The following is a 27,828-nucleotide window of genomic DNA, read 5'->3' on the forward strand; positions in this document are numbered from 1 at the left end:
TGGTAACATGCAGCTTGGGATCTATCTGTAACCACCACACTTCTGGTTAAATTACAGCTCTTGACAATAAAACTCCTGATAAATCACAGTTTTAATCAATTACTCCTCAAAATAAAGAAATTGTCACACATAATGGCATTAACATTAAAAATTATATTCTTGCCTATATAACACAGACCTTTATCAAATACCAAAATGGATTGAAAATTTATTTGGTAATCGCTTTTATGTGTTCTGTGAATACAGCAAATTACAATACCGCACTGTTGCTAAAACAGAACTTTAATGTATCCGGTTTCTAGAGCGTACATAGTACGAGAACAAATATTTGCAAAGGTCCCGTTTCACTTATAACTTCTTCTGAATAGTTGTCTCCTGTCCACTGCATATATTATAGTATTTTGATTGTGGATTAAGACAACAACATAAATCTTGGTCTTTTCAGCTTGTCATGGGTTAGTACAGTTTAGTTTTTTAGTTATAAAAGAATGTAAAATAATTCTCCAGGTCAGGACCTGGGAATTGCTTTGGAAGAGACAGAGACCTATCAGAGAATTAGTTAGAATATCGACATCTATTCTGACCACTGAAATTGTTGGCTGCAACTTTGGGAAGTACCATATAAAACCCTTTGATTTCCTGTAGGTGGGCCCTTTTCCTTCTTCCTTTGGCCAGAGAGAGAGACAGGTAACATCGAGCTGGGCCTGCTGCTCCCCCCTTTTTGGGGGGGGAAGCTGGCCTGAGGCCTGGCCGGATTCTATCGGCTCCCGGGTGAAGTGGGGGGAAGGAGAGGTTGTTGTTTTGCATTTGCACCGAGGGGTGAGCTGAGAAGGCATTTGTGATCTCGCCTGGTTTTTTTTTGTGATTCTGGACTGCCTGAGTGCTCCGATCTCTAATGTTTCTGCGTGAGTTTTTCCTCTTTTATCAGCTCGGCCTTGAACATCTAATACCACGAGCTACAGAGAGAGAGAGAGACAAAGACTCCGAGCAGATTTAACTCTTTCCTAGCAACATGAAGCTTCTAGAGCTTAGCCCTTCTCTGAGAGAGTAAGGAAAGACAGAGTAAACATAAAGAACAACAGCATGAAGTCAGTAGCAAGAGTGAAAAGACTGTTAAGACAGAGGGTTGAAAAGTTGGTTGTTCTATTCTTACTTGAGCCATGGAAATGAACTCTATATTTAGGTCATTCCTGTAAATCATGGGAAAGATATACATTTGGGGAGATGATTGTTTTGCGTGTAGATTTAAGCAAAGGTGTTTGTGATGAACTAAGTAATATCCTATAAGATACTTAAACAAAGATAAAGATGAGAAGCCCCCTGCACCAGTGAAGAGGTAAGAAGATATCTCTGTACCTTGAAGTGAAGAATCCTTTGTTTGGAGTTATTCATCTTTAAAAAGTGACACCCCAGGATGCAAAAGTCTAAGACCCATGACCCATAAACAGCTTAAGAAACTGCTCCTGGGAGGGTCACAAAAGCAGGTTTCTCCGGGCGGTTGTTTTTGTGACAGTTTAAAACCCACAAGAGAACTGTTCTAAGTTGTCAGTGGGATCCATGACTCAAAAGGATACTCTTCTCCTAATGAATTGATGAAAGACTATTATCAGATAGTGAAACTGACTGAAAATTACAGGTTTTGTCTCTTTATGTTGTTTTGTAAGAAAGTAAACAGTTTGTAAGGGGAGGGAAAAGTTTTTTGAAGTTTCATTCCATTTCAGTTTTTTTTCAACTTTCTGTTTTTCTATTCTTTTAGTGTATGTTAATAAACTATTTGTTAATTTTAAGGTTAAGCCTGCTTTGTTTTTCTCCTAGTGTCTCTCTCACAAAAAGAGTAAGTACCAAGACCAAAATTTAGTGAACATAAAACCACTACATTAAGTGGTGTTTCTGCCTAGTTTAAAATTAAAACTATGACACAGCTACATACTGAAAAATTACATACACAAGAAATGAAAAGCCTTACCTGAAAGAATTTACCTCTCAGACAGAAATTATAGTAATCATCTGCCTGCCTTTGATACGACAGTACTTTCTGTCTGAGCATTTCTGCCCAGTGTTGAAAGGTTTCTGGTAGATCTTCAAGCATTCCACATCTGAGGCTTTTTTCCTCCATAGAAATCCTGCAGAAAGGAAAGATAAACCAGAAAAAATGTTGGTAACACATTCAAACAAGTCACATCTAGATATATAACAGCAGGAGAACGAAGCAAAAATTTTGGCTGCTCTGAAAAATATAGAAAAGAAACAAACTCTTTTTCTAATACAGTAGGCCCATGAAAGCAAAACTGACTGAAGAACACAGGGTTTTCTCACCAAGGCAGAGCAAAGTGTTACTACCTGTCTAGAGAAAATTCATAATGATCCCCTAAAAAGTACAAAAAACTAACGCTTTTTAAAAATTAAAAATACGATCATGCAATTAGATTATCACATTGGCAATATTCACTGTTTTTCAAGTGTTACGTTCAAGATGATGTGATACATTTTTCAGAGCATACAGAAACAAATATTCAGAATGCCTAAGTACCCTCCCCTGCCTTGGCACAGATTCTCCTCAGAAGCAGCCAGGACTCAGAGATATTGTAATGGCTCACCAGAGAGCACTGCCATGTCACTGGCACAAAAAAGCAATCTCAGCCAACCTCCTGTGCCCAAAACTCACCTTAAGAGCTTACTGTGTGTAGTACATAAAACAAAAATATTTGAAATTGTTTACTGGAATTGTTTTGAAACACAACATGGAATAAAATTCCTAAGTGCTTAAACATCGTAGGCATTCATTTGAATAGTTTTGCATGGCACATATGAAATATCTCAGTTCTATATAGTACAGCTGGAAGAAACCATATGATAATTTTCTTAGAGGAGGGGAATGGAACCCATTTTTTTCCTCATTTATTCCTATCAATGGAATACTGAGCACAAGAACATAGTGTATAAAACATATTGGTCTTCTTGGACATGAAAATGTTGGAAACTGGCATACATCATTAAAGGTGGCTATGGATTAGACTTGATGAACTGCGTCTGCCAGCCTTGGCCCTCAGCATTTTCTCTAGTATGGTTAAGAGGGGGAGGTACATACAGCGATCCAGGTATGAACAGAGAATATCAGGAAGCACAGTAGTGCTATGACACTTAATTTAAAAAAAAAAAAAAGATTCCTGTTTTTGAGGTCACTTTATCTGGCAGTAGTGCAGCAGGATTCCTGAGGGTACTGTTCTACTGTAGAACCAACTTTGAGCCTCCCATTTGCTATTGAAGAGCAGCTCAAACATGACATAGCCCTTCTTGGTGAGATGCACCCAGAGTGCTGAGCTCAGCATTGTTAATGAAGGTTAGCGTTGTTAATGAAGCTGTGTTTTCCGCTGTGTTATCTGCTTGCTTGAACATGATTTCCCCGTAGTTACCAATTTCCTGATTGTGCATGAAATCAATGCATCAATTTACTTCCTGACACCCTAATTCTACAGTAATTTAACATTACTGTAAAGTAATGCTATATTTTTTTGCTTTTTATTTAAACCAAAAGAGAGTGAAAATAAATTCAGAATTGTTCTGCAGCTGCTGAATTATTCTCTACATCATGTCTTTACCAATGCTGAGGGGCACCATCATGCAGCTGCTTACAGGAACCGGACATCCTCACTGACTGGATGGAGAGGGATGCTGGATATTAACGCTGTGAGAAAAGGAAAGATCTTTCAACTCCAGTATTTCTTAGAGAGATGTAGTATATAAAATGTTCCAGTTATATAAAAGACGGACAACAGGGGTTGCAGCAAAAGTGGAGCAGGGAGCCGTGTGGGTCAGAAAGGGAAAAGAAAGAGGTGCCGTAGTGGCTAAGGATCGACCGCTAGTCCCTCCGCGGCAGGTCTAGTGCCTCCTAGAGCCTCTGCCTCATCTGAGATGCCACCTCAGCAGCCCAGCCCCGGCCAACTCGAGCACCTGCCACCCTCAGAGGAAAGTGGCTGCAGAGCTGCGGACCTGCTCTGGGCCATGTCCCCCCCCCCCCCCCCCCCTACCTGCAGCTGGGTTCACCTGGGCTCTGCGGGATTAGGCTGGGCTCGGCTAGGCTCGGCTGGGCTCGGCTAGGCTCGGCTGGGCTCGGCTAGGCTCGGCTGGGCTCGGCTGGGCTCGCCTCGCTCCATTCGGCTCGGTTCGGCTGTGCTCGGCCGAGCGCCACTCGGCTCCGCTCGGTCCGCAGCCCCGGCCCGGCCACGCCGGAGGCGAGGGCTTGGTGGGGGCGGTGGGAGCGGTGGGCGTGGAGCGGAGGGTGGCCGGTAGGCGCCGGAGCTGTCCGGAGGCCTTTCAGGCCGCCCCCGACTCTGGGAAGGCGGCGGCATCTCGCGTTTGGCAGGCCTGACGCTGCGCCGGCGTCCGCAGCGGGGCCCGGCCTGGCTTCACTGGGCCTGGGCTCTCCGCCTCACCCCGGGGTCGCAGGGGACGTGCGGTGGGGCTGAGGAGCAGCGAGCTCTGCGCGCCCAGCTCCCGGGGGTTGCCGGGATCCGCCGCGGACGGGGTCTCCCCTCACATGCGGTGCCGGTCGCGGGCCCCACAGGGCTCTGCGGAGGGGAGCTGCCAGACCCGGGACGCGAGGCCGGTAAAGCTCCAGGGACCTCGGTAGAGAGTTGTGGGGCAGGGCAGCTGAAGGCGAGGTGGCCGTCTGCTGCGGGTTTGTCCTCGCACCCTGCTCAAAAACACGGCGCCATTGAAACGGACGCTCAGATTAGCCGTTTGCTGACTGGTAGGAGAGTTCTCTCTGCAGATGTCCCCTGGAAGAAAAACGGCATATAATCTTTTCATATGATAGAACGAGATGTGGTGAGGGGTTTTAGGAATTAACCTTTGACTCTCGTGCTTTCCTAGTCTGGCCTTCAGGGAGAGAGAGACAGATGTCGTTGAAACCATTCACTTATCCATTGCCTGAAACAAGATTTCTTCATGCTGGCAGACACGTGTACAAATTTAAAATCCGGTATGGCAACCTCAACAGGTACGTGTGTTAAAGCCAAGAAGTCAGCCTGCTGTTTGTTGACTGCATGTGGCAGTGAATTAACATATAACATTAAAACACAAAACACAAGTGGACAGAAAGTTCACATGGAACAATCCTTGTGAATTAGGGACATTTTTTAAGAGTAATAGATTAGAAATTAATCTGCCTGCTCAGTATCTCTTCCTGTTCAGTGGGATTTATATTTTGTTGCTGTTTAAGCTCTTACATGAAATGCAGCTTCATTGCATTTTGACTGGCATGATTCCAACTCTCTCTTCATTTCACAGTTCTCCCAGTCTCAGTCTCACTGAAGGTGCTGCCAAGGAATCAGAGGTAGGAGCTGAAGCAGGTCCATAGGACCTCTGAAGGGTGCTGGCTGAACTAATCATACGCTTGTTTACGGGATTGAGAACATTTTGTCAAATGCAGTATTTCAAGTGTAAGTAGTGGGGAACTTCCCTGGAGAGTCTGGGAAAAAAAATGCGTAAATGAAAAATGTTCCTCAAGAGGCAAAATTTAGTGCGGAAGAGTAATGCTTTTGTTTGAAATATTCGAAAGAAGGTACTGACTGTTAAAATTGGACAAATGGAAACTCCTGTTTGTTGAGCTAGTTGCCCCCAGTTTCTGTTTGATTCCTCTTCAGAGTCATTCTTGCAGGAGCTCTTTCCCAGGATTTCAGTCTCAACCTCAAAACTGACCACAACTTTCAAGTTGTCAGGCTTGACTAGCTGTTAATCCCTCTGGCTTTTTCAGGAGCTGTGGCAGTACTGGTGAGCTGGCTTGATGGAGGCTAATCTAATGCTAAATTGCACGTGCTTTCCTTGCAACTGTGGAACCAGTGGGTGTTCTTTTAATGGTGCCATTGCTTTGGGTCCAAGCACAAATTGATGGTCACAGTTGATGAGTTGTGTTGTCATCTTCCTGAGACAGAAGAGGGCCCCTGCCGTTACTAAGAAATTGAGACAAATATACTACCTGCTTAAAAATGCTCCTTCCTATTACTTAATTTCTAAAAATCTTCAGAGTACAGTAATAGCATTAAAAACCTTACTGAAGAAAATGTCCTGATTTTAATTGAGATGAAAAATTTCTTTTTTTCCTTTTTTTTTTTCTTGTTTTTTCCCCCCACTTTTGAAACTATTGAAAGGTATTACTGGAAAAAAGTTTTGTGTTTGTAGAGGAGGAGTTTGTTGGGGCTTAACTGCAGTTCCCTTGTAACTGATTTGGGTCACTGTTCAGGGAAGAGGAGCAGTTAAATGCTATGTGTGTTTTCCTGGAAAAATAAAATGACACTCCTTAAATTTAAAACTTCAGAAATTTAAAACTGCGTCTCCATTTTCCATAGTACTTCTTCTCTGTTAATTCAAGATTAAGATACTCATTCCCCTAAATTTCTATGAGTCTGTCAGTGCAGTGCACTCTAAAATGGCAGGAGGGAGTGGGGAGAAGAAGGGAAGGAGGAAAAGCAGAATATGTAGAACCTGGTCTTCTCTGATTCATGCAAACTGTAATGTTAAATTTTCCCTAAGCCTTGAAAGTGCACTTGATGGTGGAATTGTGACTACGTTTTTAATATTTTTCCTTTGTTTATTTTTTTGGTCTCTCCAGGAAGTGATTCGAGTAATCCTTGGAAATCTTGATGATTTACATCCATTTTCTACAGACCACTTCACTGTCTTTCCATGTATCCTTTCTTTCCTGCTCATAAAAGAGAAGATTCAATGACTTGAATCTGTTGGGCATTGCATAAGCCAACATTTATATGTAGGAGTGTGCAGATCTTTAGCTAGAGTAGTACTGCTTTGATCTTTGCCCTTTGACATTGGCTGAAGTTATTGTGGACACCTCAGATGTTGCCTTCACCAAAGAGCTGATGTGACAAGTGTTTTGGAGTGTTTTCATCCGAATGGCCCTGCATTCCAAATTAGGTTTAGCCAGAGCAGTTGAAGGTGTATATAAAGTGCCAGGAAGCTCACCTCATGTGCTTGCAAGTGCAGCTGGTGCATTGTTCCCAAGGTTTGTAGAACATAAAGCACTCCTTATGGGCCCAGAGGTGCCGTCCCACAGGCAGGGATACTCACAGTGGTGTTCTTGTAAGGTCCCTCAAGGTTAAACCACCACGAGCCTTTCGGGATGGAGGATGGGAGCAAGTGTGAGTCTGTGCTCGTGTCTCTGCAGAGATGGCTGAGGGAAGCAAAAAAGCACCTCAGAGTGAGCTTTACAAGGAGCGGTAGTTGAGCTAAGATAATTGGAAGTCCAGACAGGCTTTTGAACTGTGAGCTCAGAGGCCTGGTATGAGGAACTGTCTTACCGTTGGTGTGTCAGGCTCCTCTCTCTAGAGTGACTCTTTGTTTATCACCAGCTATGAGTCCTTCAAGCCAAAACCCAGGCAATTTAAGTCCTTAAAAGAACTGATTGTATCAATATTTCACCATCTTCTGTCCCCGGGATGTTAGTTTCTGCTAGCAAATGTGGACTAACAGTATTCGTTTCATGTGTTTCTCCCTGAGATCAGAGATGTGTGAGGAGACTTGTGTCCAGCACCATTTGTTCTTCCAAGCAGAAGCTCCTGGATGTCAGAACTGCACTCAGATGAAAGAATGGCAGTAACTGGGATGGTTGTCATGTCAGTTACCTTTTTTTTACCTCATTTTGAACTGTGAGGTAAATTTAACAATGCTGCTTCTATGAATCCAAATCCTTTTCAATTTTTAAATGATTTTTTTTTTAATAATTCTTTTTTAATTAGGGTGACTGCTGAGGGGTTTTTCTATTCATAGGTTTGGAAGAGCCTGGCATGTTTTTTTGCAGGAGGGTGTCAGTACTGAAGCCAAACACAGTTAAGGGAACAGAACACTATTAATACAGGTGTCTGATGGGGCAGTGTGGATAAGTAAACCTGGATAAGTGTTTCCTGGTGCAGTTTCACAAGTTCATCGTAACGGTTTGTATTTTCTCCCTGGTGCACATGTGCAGCGTGCTGTGACTTTTGAAGGTTTAGAAGACATGGTCTTCAGGACTCACGCTCCTTTGAAATGTTACTGTTGTGTTTTTAAGTCTTACCATTCTTCTCAGATTTGAGTAAATGGGAGCGAGTATCAAAGATGAAATTCAAACATGAGAATGTCCATCTTGTGCCTTATCCCTACATGTGTACGTTGTATCTAGAATTGAACTCGTTTCAGCAAAACGTATCTTGTGGTAAGTCGCTGTGATTATGTTTGGGTAATTTCTGGAAACATCTATGATCTATGTCTTGCTTTTCTCTTTTCCTTTGCCTACTGTATCTGAATCGGCGAGAGGAAATCTGCATGTGGGGTGATAACTGTGAGTTTGAAATAGTGCATAACAGGATGTTCTTTATTGTCTCATATCGCTTTTCTAAAATTCCCTGGATTTCCCTTTGTCTTTCCAACCACTGCTGACTCTTCAGCTGGTGTTTTTATGTAGCAATGCCTGCTGGCTCCCAACCTTCATTTTTTGTCAGTCATCGGACTGGAGCTAGCGCACGCATGTATATGAGACACGTGTTTTTCTTCTTTATGCTTGACTACAGTTGTTGACATAGAACATTACACTCTTTGTTGCTATTTTCCTAAAGATACAAGGGATTTTTGTAGAAAAAATGATGATAGTAATCACGGTAATAATGTCTTTTATATAATAAACAAACATTTTCACCTCAATAGTGTCTCTTTCCAGGTTTTCTGTGAATTCTCTGAACAACCTCAGGCCACAGCTAAGGCTTCTGTGGGACTCTATGTTTAAACTCCCTTGTTTTGAAAATTGAACATTCTTACTATTTCCTGTTCTGATTATCAGGCTCTGAAAAAAAGTTTGGTTTTTTTTATGACTGCTTAGCAGATAATGGGATCTTTGTAAAATGGCCAGTTTGTCATTTTTTAGTCTCGCCTATTTGCATTCCCTGTCAAACATCCCATGTTTGGATGTAAAAACTTCTAACCGTGGAGAGTTCACTCACTTCCTTGTACACCTGCTCCAGTATTTAATTGTCCTATCCAGATAGTTGTACAGCATTGGTGTTCTAAAATTCTAACTGTGTAAGGCAGTTACTTTCAGACTTGATGTCTCAAATTTCTCTTGGTGAAGATTTTTCCCCAGGGAGATATGTGTGAATCCCATACATCCTACAGCTGGCCAGAGTTCTCTAGAGACTGTGTTCCAGATGTCCTTGCATCGTCCGTCTGGTGCCCAAAGCACAGCGAGATGCTAACTGTTCTTCAGGCCCATCTCTTCTGAAGACACCTTTGACTTCTTTAAGACAAGCAATTGTCCCATCCCATTGATATCTGGTGTTCATAACCAGGAATTCTGGTTCAGAAAGAGCTGTATTTGAATGTTTTCTATTTCAGTGTATCATATGCAGGTCCAGACTGTTTCACAGCAGTTTATCTTGCTCCTGGAAGAGGAAGTGTAATACAAAAATATACTTTTCAGTTGGTTAAAGGAACTCCAGTCTAAATATTCACCAAGTTTTATACCTCTGTTGCAGGTAAAGAAGTAAAGAAGGGCAGCGATGAGCGTGTAAGTTGTGCATTTGGTTTTGTTTTGTTGATTAATTTGTGTTCTTGAGAAGCAGAATATATGCCTTTAGGCAATGCTAGAGTTCTCCTACCGCTGGGAGTTAGTCAGTCAGTGTAAAGTGTCACTGAATTCTCCCGCAGAACCATCCAAGGGGGGAGAAGTTCTTCTGGCAGTTCCGCTGAGCTTGGAAAGCAGTCCTGTATCAGGACCTGAGAGCCTGCTGCCTTCTGTTCCCTGGATTTTCTGCAAGCCTGAGTGAGCTGTCCAGTGTTTTCTTCACTGGAAGAGTCTGTGAGGTTGATACTGCTGAGTAATTAAGTAGCTCCCTAGGTATTGTGTCATAAACAGCAAAGTTATGCTTGTAATGAGAGCTCAGGATAGGTTTATTTTCAATATAGGTAAGTGTCTGAAGTGAATTAATGAAGAATAATTCAAATCCAAATTCCCTCAAGGAAGTGTCCAGATTCCCCTAAGGAATTTTTTCTTTGTGCATTCCTGCTACTTACATTCCTTGGCAGTCCTCTGAAAATGGCGGAATTAGGATGTCCTAGAAGGAAATAACTTTGTTTAAAACTGTTGAGCATAATGCTCTGGCTGACCTCCCAGTGCTTGTTTTAGTCTTGAATCCTTTTTTGGTGTTCAGTGTTTAAGCAGGAACAACTTTTGCAAAATACAAATGTACATTAACTAGGAATTTTGTTCTAAAATAGAAAAGTACAAATAAATTGTTATCAAAACCAAATTTGCAATGTTTTGAAGGTCAGAAGAAGAAATGAAATGTTTAGGTTTCGGATCAAAACATGTCAGTAGCTCCTGTACTTTAACAGAGTTTTTCTAGTCATTCTTCCAAGGCTCTTTCTCAGTTTATCAACACTGCTTGGCTTTGGTTTCAAATCCACCCAGTATTTTATAATGCTTCTCAAGAAGGGAAGGGTCTTGTTAAATAGGAAGGAAATCTGTCTACTTAGTATGTGTGGGATTGACTTTGGGATGTTTGATTCGGAATGAGGAGCAAAGAAGTGCCACAGGCATGACTGTTCAATGGATTGCATTTCCAGCTGTCATCCAAATGACTCCCGGGCCTGTGACATCTGGTCAGGATGAATGGGGTCAAACGTGCATGTCTTTCCACCTACACAGTGCACTAGTGGAAGTCAAAGGAAGAAAGACGTTCAGCCTGTCACTCCAGGGAATTTTCCTAATTTAGTTAATGCTCTCAGACTAAACTGCAAAGATCTCAGGCCATCAGAGGTTTGGAATTTTGTGTTAACCTGAGCTTAGATGTGGCATTTGGGGACATGGTTTAGTGATGGCCTTGGCAGTGCTGGGTTAGCAGTTAGACTCAATCTTACAGGGCTTTTCCAGTCTAAATGGTTCTGAGATTAGTACAAGGGAAACACCGTCAGGACCTGGCATTGTTTTAGGGTTTACTCTCTTAGAAGCTTACCCGCTGATTTTGTTGTGCTTTTGTGTGCTTATTTTGTTTTTTGTGGTACTTTGTGTTGCTGATCACCTTCCTAATGGGTATTCCTGGCCCGCCGCTTGCTTATGGCACTTTTCATTTTTGTCCCTTATGAGTTAAGTCTGTGTCGCAGGACTATGTCTTAAGAAGGGCTAATGCCCAAGGGCCTGCACTGTACAGCGGCTGTCGATTCCCATAGCTGTCCTGTTCATGTTTTTTGAAATCTCTGCCTATTCCATAGCTACTATTAGTTTACGGTCTGGTATGCTAAAGTCTTCTAAATGAAGCTTTATGTTATGTCTTGAATGAGGGAGGTGTAAAAATACCTTGGTGAAGAAAGTCCTCATCTTAGCAGAAAAAAATCCCCAAAAGAAACCACACAACAAAGAGTGTAGACCTTGCTTTTTAATACTTTCAGGAAGCAAGTAATAAAAATCTCTGTGCAATAGAATTTAGCATTATGTAACAGTTCTGGGGTTCCTTTTCCTTTTAGAATTCCTCCAAAGCAAACGAGCTTGAGTTTTGTGCAGCATCCCTTACTAAAGACTGTGACCAACTGAGTTTTTGTGAGTAAGGAATTTCTGGATTCCACTGAGTTTCTTTCCCCTGGGTGCGCAGGGACTGTGTAGAGAGCGAGGTTCTGGTTTTGTTCTTGCTGCTGTTTCTTACAGGGGAACCTGTGGAATTTGCCCTTGAACAAAAAAGAGCAGTCAGTCAGGCTGAGGGTGCAGTGCAGCTGCTGCAGCAAATGGACCAAACAGGAAAGAAAGGAGACATGAAGTCAGGAGGAGGAGGTCTTTCACAGTTCTGGAGAAGGTACTAATCCTGCACTGATGAGTAGAGGCAGTCCTGGCTCTGTCCAAGCCTGTGTCAGAGGCTGATTCTGGCAGTGGCAGGTTGTTCTCCATCATTTTGAAGAATGGAGACATCTTTTCTGTGGTTAAACCAAAGTCTCCCAAGGCAAAAAGAAGGGATGTCATTTTATTTCATGCTAAGGGGCAGCATTCCCACTAAATGTTCCTCTTCTGAGCTGTCTTTGGGAAAAACTCCTGATGAGAGAGGGTCACTGAACCTCCATCACAGCCCTTATCCAAAGTGGCTTTTCTCAGCTGAGAGGTGCCAGCTGAAAGAGTCTTCCTGGATGGACCTTCAGCCCCATTAAGGTGCATGTGACCTTTATCTGGCCACTGAACAAATCTGGATTTTGTAACTCTGACTCCCAAAGGCAGCATTCTAAATGGAAATCAGTGTCACTGTGCAGACACCTGCTGGCTGCCCGAAAGAGTTCTCCATGCTGCCGGGGCTGGATCCTGTGAGTTCCGTCCATCACTGCACAGCACCAGCTGGATATTGGCAGCTGCTGTTTTTTGTTAGTTTTTAAAAAAATAAAACTCCTTGTAATGTGTCCCATTCCTTTAATGACTGAGACCAGACCATTAGTGCACAAGTTGTTCATTGTTTCCTCTATATTTTCAGCTTCCCTCTGTACTGTTTTGTACTGGAATTGTGTCTTTCTGTTGGATAGAAATTAACTTTTTCCTAATTTTCAGAGAAGTATTTAAAGTCTAATGTGCTCTTCTTGTTGTTATTGTTTCCCCAGCATCATCTTTTCACCACTACAACATCTTTTTGGTGGAAAAAAATGACCTGGAAGTACTAATTGTTGTGGAAAGGTAGATTTGTAGTATGAATATTGGGTTGCACCGTTTCTTCTGGAATTCAGCTTTTCGCATTGCTTGTCTCAGCTGTTAAATGCTTTAAATTAAATCCTACTTGGCTAGCATTTTCAAAGTAATATTCTGAAGATGTTGGGGTAGAACAACATGTTGGGATTTTCTTCACATCTTAGAAGTTTTGGAATAGAACAATAAACTTTAAGATTTTGATCCTTAAGTGTCATAAATTGTCAATTTCACATTATGTAGTATTCTAATAAAACAAGCATCAACTTGGAACTCTGTGGTTTTTTAATTAGACTTACCCATGCAGAAGACACTCTTTCTCTTCAAGACGAAGCAGCGATTTCTAGTATTAGATGGACTCCAGTACTATGCCTCACAGCATTAAAAAGGTCAAAATGATGGATAAATATTTTGCAGTAGATATTGCTGCTACACTACAACTTCAGCAATTATGTATGCATTCAGTATGTAATGGGATGATGTTGGAATTGAAGATTTCACATACCAAGGCCACACTCAGGCAGCTTTTTGCTGCCATGCTTATCCTTATTAAATTATCATTCTTGAACCACCCCCTGAGCTGGGCAGCTGGCTGTAGGTGATTCTGCCTGGGCAAGGGCTTGGGCCCAATGGCCTCCAGAGTTCCCTGCCAGCCTTGGCCACAGTGTCATGTGATGAAGTGTTTCCTGAGAGAGTTTCTTTCCCTTGTTAAACTCTGTATCTTGACCCATGAATGTCTTCTCACATTTGCCTTTGTGACTTTCTCCCCTGTCCCCCCGAGGGAGTGGGTGTGGGCAGCAGGATGCGGGGTCACCTGCCAGCCAGGGCCACCCCCTCCTACCCCAGAAGGGGCTGCAATCTGCAGAGAAATCGGGTGGGAGCACAGGCAGAGCAAGAGGCCACACTGTGCACAGAGCCTGTACCCTGCGCTTGGCTAGTGGCATCGAGTGTGACTTGTGGCTGTAATGACCAGGAGGAGAAAAGTCTGAGGGGAAGCTGTGATGTGCGGAGAGAAGACTCTATAACTCACAGAGTGGTTATGAGAGTAGGTATGAATTTATTCAGCGCTGAGGTGCATGGGGATAACTCCTCAAAGACATGCACACCTGGGAGCTTTGTTTCTCCCTTTTTATCTCTACAAATTAGGGTTATATGATACGCCTAATACATATTTATTTCCTAACCCCGCCTGTCCCCGCTTCGTATTAAAATTAGTTCCACGCCTATTTGAGGCTGCGCACTGCTCCTTATTGATCACTCCGGTGGTCGTCGGGGGTCTTTGGGGATGAAGCACGTAGTCATCCTCTGAGTTGAACTTTTCAACTTGTCTCCTTGCGCATGCTCTGTTGTTCCTTTGGCCATCTCCTATATCATGTTTCCGTTTTGGGGCCCAAAGAATGCGTAGATAATCGGTACCAGGTGGGCATAACGGTGACCCGAGCCCTAAAGGAGGAATTTAGAGGTCCACTGGGGCCAGAGAGAAGATTGATCTGCTGGGGGACTTGAAACTAATATGTGACAGACTGGTGCTTTTAAAGAAGAGTTCTCTGTTAATATCGTGTGCTCTTGCCAGGCACCCTTGCTTTATTTTCTCTGTCTCAGTCCCCCCTTTTCTAGAAAATCAGTAAATTCTTTTACTTAGCAATACTGATGCTTTTTCCTTTCCCAATCCACTTCCGCAGCCCGCCCGTCTCGATACGTATCCCTCATTGCGTTACCATAGGCTGCTGCTAGGGAAGTCAGTGCCGCTATCCGTTTTAACATTCTCCAATTCCAAACAAGCATTGCAATTGATAGCACCAGGCTTATGCCTACTAATGTCAGTATGACAATGATGGGGTGGCAAAGTGTGTTCAAAATCCCAGTTGCAGTCGGCGACCATCCAAAGAGTGCATCCCACCAGTGGTGATTTGTATCTTGGTTTACCCTTTGTAATACTTTGCTTATCTCTTTTACATCATGATAGACAGTAACCAGAGTCTTTTGCCCCTTCTCTTGAATCTCTTTCAGGATTTCTGTCAGGTCTTGGTGGTTCATTAGTTGTCTTACTAATGTAAGGTTCATTCCAATGGGTGCTGGTGATAACTGATGGTACATTGTGTAATTGGATCTTATCAACTGGTGGGATGTAACCGGTGCTAAATATGAAAAATCACACCCTACAATCCTAACAAAATTACAAATACAAAAATTGGAATAGTTCCTAGTAGTCAAGGTTACATTGTTATCATCTATTTCTACAGAAACACATGCGGTTCTTAAACATACACAGCCTAGGCCAATATATACAAGCATAGTCTTTTGACTAGTATCTGGATGAATCTCAAAGTGGCAAATGTTTTGCTCAGTGTCTAGGCATATATCTTGTGCATCGATCATGTTAGTGTCACAGATGAACCCCTGTTGTTCCCGGGTAACACACGATTCCAAATTCACAGTTTGCCACTTTTCATTCATTATCCGGGCCCATGCTCTATGTTCTGAGAGGTAGAGCACTGTTTTTTCATGATTTAATCCTAATGCAATAATAGGGTGGATATTATAAATTGTGGCATTGCGTATAGTCAGTACAAAAGTAGTAGCTATTTTGGTGGTAGGGTCATAGGTAAAATTTACCAGAGTCCACCAAGACTGAAGTTTTCTTTCTAGGTTGCTTGCATTGTCCCAGACAATTTTCCGAATTTCAATTGGAAAAGTACCTTCATTTCCCTCTCTTACTACTAGAGCAACGATTGATTGTATCCATAATTGTGCCTGTATGCAGCTGAGGGCTAACGACACATTGTTTTGGGCTATATTTAGTGCGTTTATTATTAGCTTATGGTCCTGGTCCTCAGCTTCTTTCCATTTTGGTAGTATTTTGGAAATTTCCCATTGGCTAGTTCCTAGTGCTAATAAAGAGGATTGCAGGGGTTGTCTTAGTTTTACCAAATCATTTGTGGCAGTGGCTAATTTGTTCATTAATATTTCTGAATCGATTCCATTTAAGACCCCCAATCCTGTTCCTAATATTCCAGTTAAATCTCTTCTCATTCTGCCTCTGAAGTGCACTTGCTTTTGTAACCATGTTGTCCAGCCCTCGGATGATGTTCTTAGAAAAGAGGAACAGGCTGGCTGAATCTCAGAAATGTTTGTTTGCATTAGTACTTCAATACGCTTAAGAGACCACTCTGGATTAAATAACAGTTGTTGTTGCCCCGTATTCCTTATTACATATGGGCCAATTTCATAAATTTTGTGTTCAATTTTAGGTGGTGTGGTCTGAGCTTGGGTTATAGTTGATTTGGTTGTTGCAATAGGTGTAGTTGTTATTTTAAATTTAAATGTGAGCCCTTTGTTACCACGACCCCAAAGGCAGATCACATTCACCGTCTGTACTAACGTAAAATTATACCAACAGTCCGATGTACTTAGACGATCACAAATTTCCCGGTGATAATCTGCAGGAGAAGTCGAGACACTAATTTGAATTGCCTTTTCATAGTTAGTCCCGTTAATCATTCGGCATCCTATTCTGACTACCTCCCCTATAGTCCCTTGAAGGGTCCACAGCTTTTGTTTCTGCCATTCTCGCCTTTCATATATCTGGTTTTCATGCATAACCACGGTTGATAGGTTTAAATCCTTTATGTCGGAATAATTTCCCATGGATCCAGTATACTGAATGAAAGCCTGGGACCAAGGCCATTCAGCATTTTTCTGGTTAGAGACGCTTTCCAATTCTTGGGTTACACTTATAACTACAGGCAAAACAAACAAAAGAATTCTACTGATTGGATTCCTGTATGCTAAATTATGGAATATTCTCAACCACAATGTATTCATTATGCCCGAGTAAGTTTTAATTTCAGTTCATTGTCACCCGGGGTTACTTTCCAAGGAGTTTCTGGAGCCTTCTTCACTCGAGAATGGTGAATCCAGGCGCTCTGTTCCTTGATTTTAACTGCAGTGAAGGTGGTGAGAAGCACCTGGAACGGCCCTTCCCACTGTGGCTCCAAAGTTTTTTCTGCAAGAGACTTAACATACACATAATCTCCAGGCTGTGTGTCATGCACTGGCCCATCCAGCCCTCTGCTCCGAGTTCCAGCCACAGGTTTCTCAATTGCTTTGAGCTGTTTGCTCAAGGCTATCATATAGGCAGTCAGCCTCTCCTCCCCTGCCTGGGTGGACAATCCCTTTTGCACGCCATATGGTCTCCCGTAAAGCATTTCAAAGGGACTTAATTTTTCTTTAGCTCTAGGCTTGGTTCGGATCCGCAGCAATGCCAGTGGGAGAGATTGTGGCCAGGGTAAATTAGCTTCTTGTCCCAGCCTAACAATTTGCTGTTTTATTAAATGGTTCATTTTTTCCACTTGGCCACTTGATTGGGGGCGATAAGGGGTATGGAGCTCCCAGTCTATGCCCAGGTGACGACTGATTTGTTGACTATTTTTGAAATAAAGTGTGGCCCCCTATCTGAAGATATTGTGGCTGGAACTCCAAAGCGTGGTATTACCTCTTGTAGTAATACTTTGGTTACCTCCCGGGCTTTGGCAGTTCTGGTGGGAAAAGCCTCTGGCCACCCTGAAAATGTATCTGTTAAAACCAGCAAGTATCGATACCCCCCTTTTCTTGGGAGTTCTGAAAAGTCAATTTGCCACTGTTGTCCAGGCCCGTGGCCTTTTCCAATTTGACCTAGTTTTGGTTTGGGAGTATTTTTGGGTTTGGTCTGGAGGCAAATATCACACTGCCGGGTTACCTGAATGACAGTAGAATATAAATTCCTGGCAGTAATCTTTTCAATTAGATAGTTATACAGGGCTTCTATTCCCCAGTGTGTTTTCTGATGTTCCTCCCTTACTAGAGACCATAACAAATGAGAAGGGATGACTATTATCCCACCTGCAGTAATAGCCCATCCCTCTTGGTTATACTTTCCTCCTTGATCCTGAATTAATTTTCTATCTTTTCTGGTATATACTGGCTTACCTTCCAGGGAGACCTGTCCATCAGGAATTAAGGCTCCCTCGATCGTTATCTCACCTTTTGCTGCTTCTTTTGCCTCTCTGTCCGCCAGCTCGTTTCCTTCCTCCAATTCAGAGCTCACCTTCTGGTGTGCCTTGATGTGCATAATTGCTACCTGCTCAGGTAGCTGGACTGCTTCCAGTAGCCGCAGTATTTCCTGAGAATGCTTGATGTTTTTCCCTTGTGAGTTTAACAGTCCCCTTTCTTTCCAAATGGCTCCATGTGCGTGTACAACCCCAAATGCATATCTTGAGTCTGTATAAATGTTTACTTTCTTTCCTTTCGCGATCTCTAGAGCACGGGTTAGAGCGATTATCTCAGCCTTTTGTGCAGAGGTATCTGTTGGCAAGGGTCCAGATTCTATTACCTCTCTGCAGGTGGTTACTGCATACCCAGCATGTCGCTTTCCACTGATGACGTAGCTGCTCCCATCAGTGAACCAGGTTTCTGCATCATCCAAAGGGGTGTCCTTCAGATCCGGGCGGCTGGAGTAGGAGGCTTCGATGGTCTTCAGGCAGTCGTGGTGTACTGGCTCCCCTTGATTCCCACTGAGGAAAGAAGCTGGGTTGATAATGTTAGTTACAACTATCTCTACATCGTCTTGTTCTACCATGATGGCTTGATATTTCAGGAACCTTTGTGGGGAAAGCCAGTGCCCGCCCTTTACTTCCAAGACTGCAGACACTGTGTGAGACACAAATACGGTCATTTTCTGGCCCAGGGTGAATTTGCATGCCTCTTGAATATTCAGCACCACAGCTGCAACAGCTCTGAGGCATCCCGGCCATCCCTTGGCTATTGTGTCTAATTGCTTGGAGAAGTAAGCAACTGTTCTCCGGTATGGACCCAGGTCCTGGGCCAGTATCCCCAGGGCGATTCCCTGCTTTTCATGGGAGAACAAAAAAAACGGTTTACTTACATTCGGGAGTCCAAGAGCCGGGGCTGACATTAGAGCATTCTTCAGCTGACGAAAGGCTTGCGTGGCCTCTTTTGTCCACTGGAGGTTTCTGTTCCCATTTGTAATGAGTGCATACAGAGGTTTCACGAGCAACCCATAGCTGTGTATCCAGAGCCTACACCATCCCGTCATTCCGAAGAATGTTCGCAGTTCCTTTACCGTTTGAGGCCTCGGGGTTTGGCATATCGCTTCTTTGCGATCTTGCCCTAGGGTCCGCTGTCCCGCACTGATTTCATAACCCAGGTAGATTACCTTTTGCTTCACAACCTGGGCCTTTTTCTTTGATACCCTGTACCCCTGTAGTCCCAGGAAATTTAGAAGACTTACTGTCCAGGCTACACATGCCTCTTTCGTCCGGGTAGCTATGAGGATGTCGTCCACGTACTGCAGTAACTTTCCCTCTTCCGGGGGAGCTTCCTAGGATTCCAGATCTTTGGCAAGTTGCTCCCCAAACAGGGTGGGAGAGTTCTTGAAACCTTGAGGTAGAACTGACCATGTGAGCTGGGATTTGCGCCCGCTTTTGGGGTTTTCCCATTCAAATGCAAAAATTTTCTGGGTGTCCTCATGGATAGGGAGGCAAAAGAAGGCATCTTTCAAGTCTAAAACAGTGAACCAAGTTAACTCAGGTGTCAGGCATGTTAACAGAGTGTATGGATTTGCTACCACAGGATAGAGGTCCTCAGTTATTTTGTTAACAGCCCTTAAATCCTGTACTATCCGGTATGATCCATCATGTTTCCGGACTGGCAAAATGGGAGTGTTGAACTCAGACTGGCACTCCTTTAACAGCCCTAATTGCAAAAAGTTTTCAATTACGGGACTAATTCCTTCCCTATCTTCCTTTTTCAGGGGGTACTGTTTAATTCTAACGGGTTGTTTCCCTTCCTTAAGTTTGATTAATATAGGAAGTGCATTTTTCGCTCTCCCTGGTACATTGGAGGCCCATACTCCAGGAAACACTTGATTTATTATTTCTTCACTAATTTCCCCCTCTGTCTGAACGGTTGTCAACATTAAACTTAATGCCTCTATATATTGTTCATCATTTACCTCCAGAGTGACCTCCCCATTTTTAAATTTAATGGCTACTTGTAATTGTTCTAGCAAGTCTCTCCCCAAAAGGTGTCTTGGGGAGCTGGGCAGATATAGGAATTTATGAATGCCCCATTGCTTTCCAAGCTTATACTTTAATGGTTTACAAAAATATGCTTTTTCAGGTTGGCCAGTTGCTCCTATCACTGTAACATAATTCTTCCCCACAGGTGCCAAAGTCTTATTTAAGGCTGAATATGTTGCTCCTGTGTCAACCAGGAATTCTACTTCTTTCCCTTTTTCCCCCAGTTCCAATTTTATAACCAGTGGATCTTCTGGGGTGAGATCTACCGGTCCTCTTCAGTCTTCTTCCACATATGCAGTCACCTTTCCTTTCTCTCGGTTTCCCTTGTCCCGAAAGCCACTCCGCCTTTGTTCTGGGCATTGATTTTTCCAGTGACCATATTTCTTACAGATCGCACACTGGTCTCTGCCCAGCCGGGACGGGCCTTGTCTAGGTGGTCTCTGCCCACATTTTCCCTTCTCTCTCTCACTTACAACAGCTACAAGCTTCCTCATTCCTTGTTTATATCCTTCTTCCCGGTTACTAAAGACTCTCCACGCCTCATCTAACAAAGTCTCTAAGTTCCTCCCATCTGTTCCTCGAAGCTTTTGAAGTTTACGCCTTACGTCACCTGTAGACTGTCCTAGGAATAGATTAACTAGCTGCTGTATCCCTACTTCAGACCCAGGGTCCAGTGATGTGTGACGACGCATAGCATCTCTTAATTTCTCAAGGAATTCAGATGGCGACTCAGAGGGCCCCTGTTTGATTGCATATAAGGCTGACCAATTTATCGTTTTGGGAATGGCTCTTTCCATCCCTTTTGCGATCCACTCCTGATAGCTTTCCAATTTTTTCAATTCTGCTGTTCTGTTTGGATCCCACTGTGGGTTTTGGAGTGGGAAATAATCTTTCACATCCAGCTGTTGGGTTTTGTAATAATCCTCTGCCAGATCCCCTGCCGTTTTTATGATTAATTGTTTTTCTGTTTCAGTCAGTGCATCCAATAATAATTGCATATCGCTCCAATCTGGATTGTGTTGTTTTATTATATATCGCAGACGTTTGGCTGTGTTAACTGGATCACTGCGATAGTTTTTAGCAATCTTTTCCCATGCTTCTAAATCAATTGTGGAGAAGGGAACTTTAACTAATACCACTCCTCCCTCTGATCCCACTGCCTCACGCAGAGGTGCCTGTAATATGTGTGTCTGTTGTCTAGTCCGGTGTGCAATCGGCAAAGTGTCTGCACCCTCTGAGTCTGCATCCTCCTCCTCATCCCTTTCTTGTCTTATGTGGGGAGGCTTAAGCAAATCATCTACCAGGTCTTGTTCCTGGGCCACAGTTTGGTAAACCTTGTCTGATTTTGTACATCTTTGCCCTATGCTACATGCTGAACAACACCGTTTAAGCCCTCTTCTCTTAGTCTTATTCTCTTTCTCCAGGGCTAACACCAGAGGGTCAGATGGAGCCCTGATCCCACAATCCCTCTGCCACTCGGGGTGATTTCGGAGAGAGAAAAACATATCGGCATAGGACACCTCCGTCCACTTGCCTTCTCTCCTGAGAAATAGCCTAAGTTGCAATAGCGTGTTATAATCCAAACTTCCGCTAGGTGGCCACCTCGCTCCATCAGCCAATTTATAGAGCGGCCTCCCATCTCTGCAAAATCTGATAAGGTCTCTCTTGTTCTCAGTTCCCCCACGGCCAGCAATATTTTTCCAATGTGCAATAATACAACCTAGCGGACTCGCTTTGGGGATCTCTTTGCTTTGTTCAATACCCATTATCTCCTCCTCCTTGTTCCGTCCCGTTTTCGCCCAAACTTTTCCTCGCACAATTTCGGAGTCACTTCCCAATTATCTTCCCACACACAGCCCCAATTTGCAGGCACACAATGTGATTTTGTATATACAACTTTCAGAGTTTTAGGTTCAACATTAACCTGATTAAGATAATATTTCAGTTTACACAGGGGGCATATGCCCTACTGGTTATTAGAGTAACAATACCAACGTTTTTCACAATCTCTACACTGCAATAATATCCATGCCAGATGCCAATGTCCTGATTCTCTGACAGCTTTAAGTCTCCCACAAGAACAGGCTATCCCATTCACCTCCCCTGGAATACTTAGGGTCTGTACTCCAGGTTATTCCCAGTCCAAGGCCACCAATCTCCCTGCAGAAGTTCTGTATATTCTTCCTAGATAGACCCGTTCATTCCCTCTTTTCTAGCCAATGATTCACTGGATCAATCGATTCCCAGGGATCAAGCCCAAACCACTGCTGAGGAGAGACTCCGTCAATTTGTCTGTCCACGGTTGGAACAAATGTTAACCACTTCACACTCAAACATGACGCCCCTCGTTCACACTCGGGTTTGCCCCACACTGACTCCAGTCGCTTCGCCTTTCTCCGGCCGCCTCAGTCGCCCGAGGTCGGAAACGCGGATAGAGCTTCACAATCGCTCCGCACCTCTGGTGCGTCTCACTCACTCACTCACTCACTCACTGATCATGCTCAATGACTCAACGTGTCCGGACTTAGCATTCACACAAAATAGCAGCAAAACAAGGGTTCACTCGACTCACCCCCAGAGTCGCTAGCGGGCTGCTCTATCAGCTCAGTGAGACCCCTTCTCATCGGCCGCGCTATCGGCCGGGGATCGATCCCTCCCCCTCTGTGTCCGGCTTCTCCCTGGCCGGCTGCTTGCAAGCCCACCGGGACTGTGCTGCGCGTCAGACGTCTCTGCACGACTTATCAGCTGCCCCTTCCCCGATATTTAATTCATACCTTTATCCGCAAGGCCAGCAGGTCGTTGTCTGTCCCCGCGGTGAGCGAGCCGAGGTCCGGGGTCCCTCCCGGGAAGGTCCTGGGGGCGCGCCAGGGAATCCGCTCCTCGGCCGCTCCCACAGCCGGACAGAGATCCTCCTGGCTGGCTCGCCAAAATGATGTGCGGAGAGAAGACTCTATAACTCACAGAGTGGTTATGAGAGTAGGTATGAATTTATTCAGCGCTGAGGTGCATGTCTTTGAGGAGTTATCCCCATGCACCTCAGCGCTGAATAAATTCATACCTACTCTCATAACCACTCTGTGAGTTATAGAGTCTTCTCTCCGCACATCAGCTGAGCCTGGGAAAGGGCAGGAAGGAGGCCAAATTGTTCTACTTCAAATGAGCATGTGTCCTGGTTAAACAGAGATGTTACTGTAGTCCATATCTATCTGTACCCAAAACTGTTACTTGTCTCTTTAAGATCCAGCGCCATGGCTGGAAGTTGACACTAAGGGACAGGGGTTGCTGGGGTTCCTTTTCGAAGTCAGGGGTCTCTCAGGCAGACCCCTCTTGCCTTGTGGTCTTTGATCAAGGCAGAATCTTTGCCTTGGGTTTTTCTGCTGTTTTTTCTTTTTCCTCCTCCCTTTTGTTCCTCTTTTGAATCTTGGACTTGCCTCTATGCAAGTTCTGGGAGTGCCTGTCAGCAGAACTGTGCCAGAAAGGAGAGTGGTCTTGCTCCAGTCTGAGTTGCCCATAGCTTGCCAGCAGTGCCCAGGTGAGGCAAGAAGGCACCAAGTCATCCCAGCCCAGCTGCTTTGCCTTGCCTTGCTGTTCCCTGCCACAACAAAGGCAAAATCTCTCAATGAGTTCTAGCTGTTCGCTGAATATCTCCTGCCGGAATGTGCCAGCTGCCTTTGCTGATGGAGGGATAAGCAGGGAGGAAGGCTGACTCTATTTTCCCTTTGTCTCCCTAAACATGGTTGTCCTGTGGCAGATGCTGTCTTGAAAGGGGGGAGTACCCCTCCACTTCGGTTTTGTCTTTTTTCCTGTGGAGTTTGTGGGATTTAGCAATTCTGTATCTAGTGATTATTTCCACCAGTAAGGAGAAATGAAATATGAGTAGATATAAGTTGATTGTGTACACTGGACCTCATCTTGACCTACAGGGGACTGCATGTTGAGTTTTGTCACATGCACCTTCACTGGACAGAGGACTGCGAATGGCCTCTCAGCTGCTCAGCAAGAAGTGACCAGCAGTCATCTCAGGGGAGACCATGGGGACAAGTGATCACCACACAGGATTGCAGAGGCAAAAGCCACCTTGTCTCTTCCCTCCCTGGCTGCCCCATGGCTGCGCTTTGTCATCCTGACAGCCAAACACTCTCCTCCGGGTCTAGGACTAGTGGGAGGGATGCGGACCTTGTGGTGGCATAGCTGGACATCCCCTGCGTCATGCTGCTGGGGAAGTTGGTGTCATTTCTGGGCCTACCAGGCCACCACAGCACCCCTACTTCTCTCTGGGACAGCTCCATGGAAAGGAAGGGGTTTGGTGTCCCTTTGTCCCTATGTCTGACTCAGTGTCATGGGATGCTGGAGCTCAGCCTGCAGCAGCCCCATATGGCCCTTCCCCTTGTCCCTATAGCTGGAGACACCAAAAATGGTGACAAGGAATGGTGACACCTAGTCCCAGTTGTGCTTGGAAGGGTCACATACCAACATGGATACCTCTGCCCCTGTTGGGTTTGGTTGTTACCAGGGCACCCCACCTCTGACTTGCCCGCAGCTGTGGTTTCAGCTCTGCCTTTGCCCTCAACATGGGCACCCCCAGGAAAGGGGGAGAGAAACTGCAGGTGAGGGAGGAGCAGTGGATATGGGATACTGTGCAGTTCTGGTCACCACATTGTCCCTCCAGCACTGGACACTGCTGCCAATTTGAACAGAGTAGGGGGATGGCTCCCACCATTTCTGTTCCCATGCACAGGGGGCTCTTGGGGACGGAGACTGGATTCCTCACCAAAGCTGGTGGGAAGGAAAGGGGAGTTGCCAGGCTGCAGCCGATCCTTCAGGCCTCCCCTGTGGGGGTGTTTAGGGCAGAGTTCTGGCTCCCCTACACTGTGGAGTGCAGGGAAGCAGAGAGGCAGCTCCAGGCCCCATGGCATGGATAGAGCTCTGTGGAAAGGGGGAAGTTGCATATCCACTGCAACTCCCTGGAGTGGGCTTGGTGGTGGGGCCCCATCCCCATCCCAGCTTGAAGATCCTGAGCAGCTAACTGCCACTGCTCCTGGAGTCTGATGACTGTCAGTGGGAAATAGTCCTTTCCAGCCCTGCATCCCATCCTTCCCCTTGGGGACCACCACACTATAGCTGATCTAGTTCCTTCACTTCTTGCACCCCAAGAAGAGCTCCTGGAGGACTGCTTCCTCCAACTGTTCCTGCAGCCATCCCTGACCCCACAGCTGTGGTCCAGGCTGCAAGTGGTCATCACCTCAGCTCTGGGAAGTCCCTTCCCCAGGATGATACCAGCAGTGCTGAGGGGTCAAGGGATATTACCATTGGCTTTTCTCCTTCACTCTCTTACCCTTCAGAACTCTCCAAGGCCGTGGTCCAGCTCTCTTGCAGGCTTGCCACATCACTGGCTTATGTACCTGTGGAGCATCAGAGTGGCCTGGCTGTGGGATGGTTGGGAGGTGACAAAGAGGCATGGGAAAAACAGCCATGTTGTTGTGAACCCACCTGGCAGTACAGAGCGGGTGGGAATGTATGTTCTGTGCAGGGCCAGATATGGCAGGCACAAGTAAGGGACATTCCTATCAGGGCAATGGATGCAGTGCATGGCCAAGTGACAGGTCCACCTGACAGGGGGGTAGAACAGAGGACTCAGTTCACCCACATCACCGATTGTCAAGGTCCTGCTGCAGCCATGAGGGACCGCTCCTACATGCAGTGGAATGGCCTTGCTCACAATCAAATTCCCCCAGCACTCACAGTCATACTCAGGATGCCCCAGTTCACTCCATGTGGGAAACTCAGAGCCCTCCCCTAAACCTCAGTGCCAGCTCCATTGGCTGCCAGGGCCATTAGTAACAGTAGAGCTTTCCAGGCAGAGCCAGCCTGAGACATCTGAGGCCACATCTCTCAGCAGTCTGTTCTTCCTGCTGCTGCACCCACTGCTGCACACTCTGGGCCTCACTGCTGGAACTATGCAGTCCCCTTGCTGCTGCCTTCTCTCCCTTCTCCTCTACCTCCTCCTCCTCTCTGGGACATGGGCAAATCTGGAGGGTAAGTGGGACCCCTGGCTCATACACATCTACCTCCATAGGGCTCCATTAGGAGAGAGGCTTCCTGCTCCCCACCCACCTTGGGCACTTGCTTCCTCACTCCTGCTTGTCCCCTTGCTCCACGCCTCCTCCCCAGCAGGGATGCAGCCACCCCAGGTGGGTGCAGGGGACGGGAACTGGGGCTGCAAAAGCTGTAAGGGGCTTATGGGGGGCCCATGGATCCCTGCAGCCTCAAAGACCCATCCCTCAGCTTCTCCACTTTCCTCAGCTCTCTTCTCCCAGTCCCATCTCCTCCCTGTCAACCCTTGTCTCATGTAGGGACCTTCACTATCCGGCTGCTCCAGACCACCACCTTCCAAAACACCTCGTTTGCGGACACGGAAGGGCTGGGTCTGCTGGAAGACATCGAACTTGGTTCTCTTGATAAACACACATGGTCCATCCACTTCTGCCAGCCCTGGGTGCGCTCAGCCCTGCCCCGAGCTGACTGGGACGCCATTGCGAACCTGATTAAGATCTATTTGCAGAAGTTCAACCATCTGATCAATGAAGGGGCCATGCAAAGGGATGTCCCCTGTGAGTACCCAGTCTTCACTGCAACCCCTTCCTGAAAAGCAGCTGGGAAGTGGGGAAGGATCTGACAGTGCTGGTGCTGTATAGGAGACAATGACCATGGCTGCACGAAGGTAATCCCAGCCCCTCCTGCAACCTATGTCTCCTCTCTGCTCCACCAGACCCCTTTGTGGCTCAGTGCACAGCAGGCTGCGTGCTGTACCCCAACAGAACCTCCGAGGCCTTTGCCTATGTGGGTTACAATGGTCAGGATTTCCTCAGCTTCGACACAAAGAATGCCACCTGGACCCTCTCCCAGGACACCAAGTTGTCACGGTATGTCCAGTCATTTCTCCAAAACTCCACTGCCTTCAGTGAGATGGTGGAAATGATCTTCAATGATACTTGTGTCGATGAGATGGAGATGCTCCTGCACTATGGGAGGGCAGCTCTGGAGAGACAAGGTGAGACCACCCTGACCCTGCAACAGCCACCCCCGACACTGGGGCCCAGCCCATGCCCCACCAGGGCTTCCCCCACCCCTTTGCTCTCATTCCCCAGAGCTGCCTGTGGCCACGGTCTTTGCCCGCACCCCCAGCCTAGACCAGCTGCTGCTCGTTTGCCACGTCACTGGCTTCTACCCCCGTCCCATCAGCGTGGCCTGGCTGCGGGATGGCCAGGAGGTGCCTCCGGGCCCGGCACTCAACACCAGCACCATCCTGCCCAACGCTGACCTCACCTACCAGCTCCGCAGTGTCTTGGCCGTGGCCCCCCGTGATGGGCACAGCTATGTCTGCCGCGTGCGCCACCGCAGCCTGGGCACCCGCAGCCTTCTCATCCCATGGGGTAGGTGCCACCCCTGGGGATGAGATGGGCGTCCTGAGCCACACTGCCCCACAAGATGGAGCAAACCCCAGAAAGTTCATGGCAGATTTGCCTCATGTTTCCCAGGGAATTCAGAAGTGGTGCTGATCACAGGGCTCATGGCCGGACTGCTTGCAGCCATGGCCATAGCTGCCACATCAGTGCTTTGGGTCTGGAGACAAAGGTGAGTCCCTGTCTCTCCCATGGAGTGGCAGTGAGAGAGGAGGGGAGGAAATGCCCAGGGGATTTCTGCACTGAGCAGCAAAGCTCTTGCTTTGGCCCTGACAGATCCTGTCTGCACTCCCACAAGCTCTCTGCCGTGGAGCATCCAGCTGTCCTCCTCTCATTTCAGAAAGCACCAGCAGATGGAGGAATCAGAGTCCAGGAACTCCATCCTGAGCAAAGAAGCTTAGCTCAGAAGGGAGCCAACAGTCCCCATTCCCTCCCACTGCCTTCACAGCAACTTTTTCTCTGCTTCAATTAAGTTCTGAGCATTGGCAATTGCAAGACTAACATGATTCAGAGATGCACAAGAGAAACCTGAGCTTTTGACTCATTTGAATTTTTTAAAACAGACAAAAATTCAAGTCTGAGACCTCCTCACTTG

At 45.8% G+C, this 27,828-nt stretch overlaps 2 protein-coding genes across 10 annotated transcripts; both read left to right on the forward strand.

Annotated features, from left to right (window-relative positions):
* The first annotated feature begins 4,058 nt into the window (after positions 1-4,058).
* Positions 4,059-12,874, forward strand: LOC120758439 (membrane-anchored junction protein-like). 9 transcript variants are annotated; one of them, XM_040076697.2, is made up of 9 exons: positions 4,059-4,202; positions 4,873-4,981; positions 5,290-5,335; positions 6,611-6,686; positions 8,078-8,203; positions 9,516-9,547; positions 11,503-11,575; positions 11,681-11,825; positions 12,610-12,874. In XM_040076697.2, the coding sequence occupies exons 2-9, from the start codon at positions 4,899-4,901 to the stop codon at positions 12,653-12,655; spliced, it is 627 nt and encodes a 208-aa protein (XP_039932631.1). In that variant the 5' UTR covers positions 4,059-4,202; positions 4,873-4,898; the 3' UTR covers positions 12,656-12,874. The 9 variants fall into 9 exon arrangements, with proteins under 9 accessions (XP_039932631.1, XP_039932628.1, XP_039932629.1 ...); XM_040076694.2 differs by having other exon boundaries at positions 4,185-4,243; positions 4,873-4,999; XM_040076695.2 differs by lacking the exon at positions 4,059-4,202 and adding an exon at positions 4,205-4,286 and having other exon boundaries at positions 4,873-4,999.
* Positions 12,875-25,308: 12,434 nt separating this feature from the next.
* LOC120758344 (antigen-presenting glycoprotein CD1d-like) lies at positions 25,309-27,634 on the forward strand. The gene is made up of 6 exons (XM_040076503.1): positions 25,309-25,321; positions 26,124-26,381; positions 26,540-26,821; positions 26,919-27,203; positions 27,309-27,405; positions 27,574-27,634. The coding sequence occupies exons 1-6, from the start codon at positions 25,309-25,311 to the stop codon at positions 27,632-27,634; spliced, it is 996 nt and encodes a 331-aa protein (XP_039932437.1).
* The last annotated feature ends 194 nt before the right edge of the window (positions 27,635-27,828 follow it).

The sequence above is a fragment of the Hirundo rustica genome, chromosome 12, assembly GCF_015227805.2.
Source record: "Hirundo rustica isolate bHirRus1 chromosome 12, bHirRus1.pri.v3, whole genome shotgun sequence".
Classification (NCBI taxonomy): domain Eukaryota; kingdom Metazoa; phylum Chordata; class Aves; order Passeriformes; family Hirundinidae; genus Hirundo; species Hirundo rustica.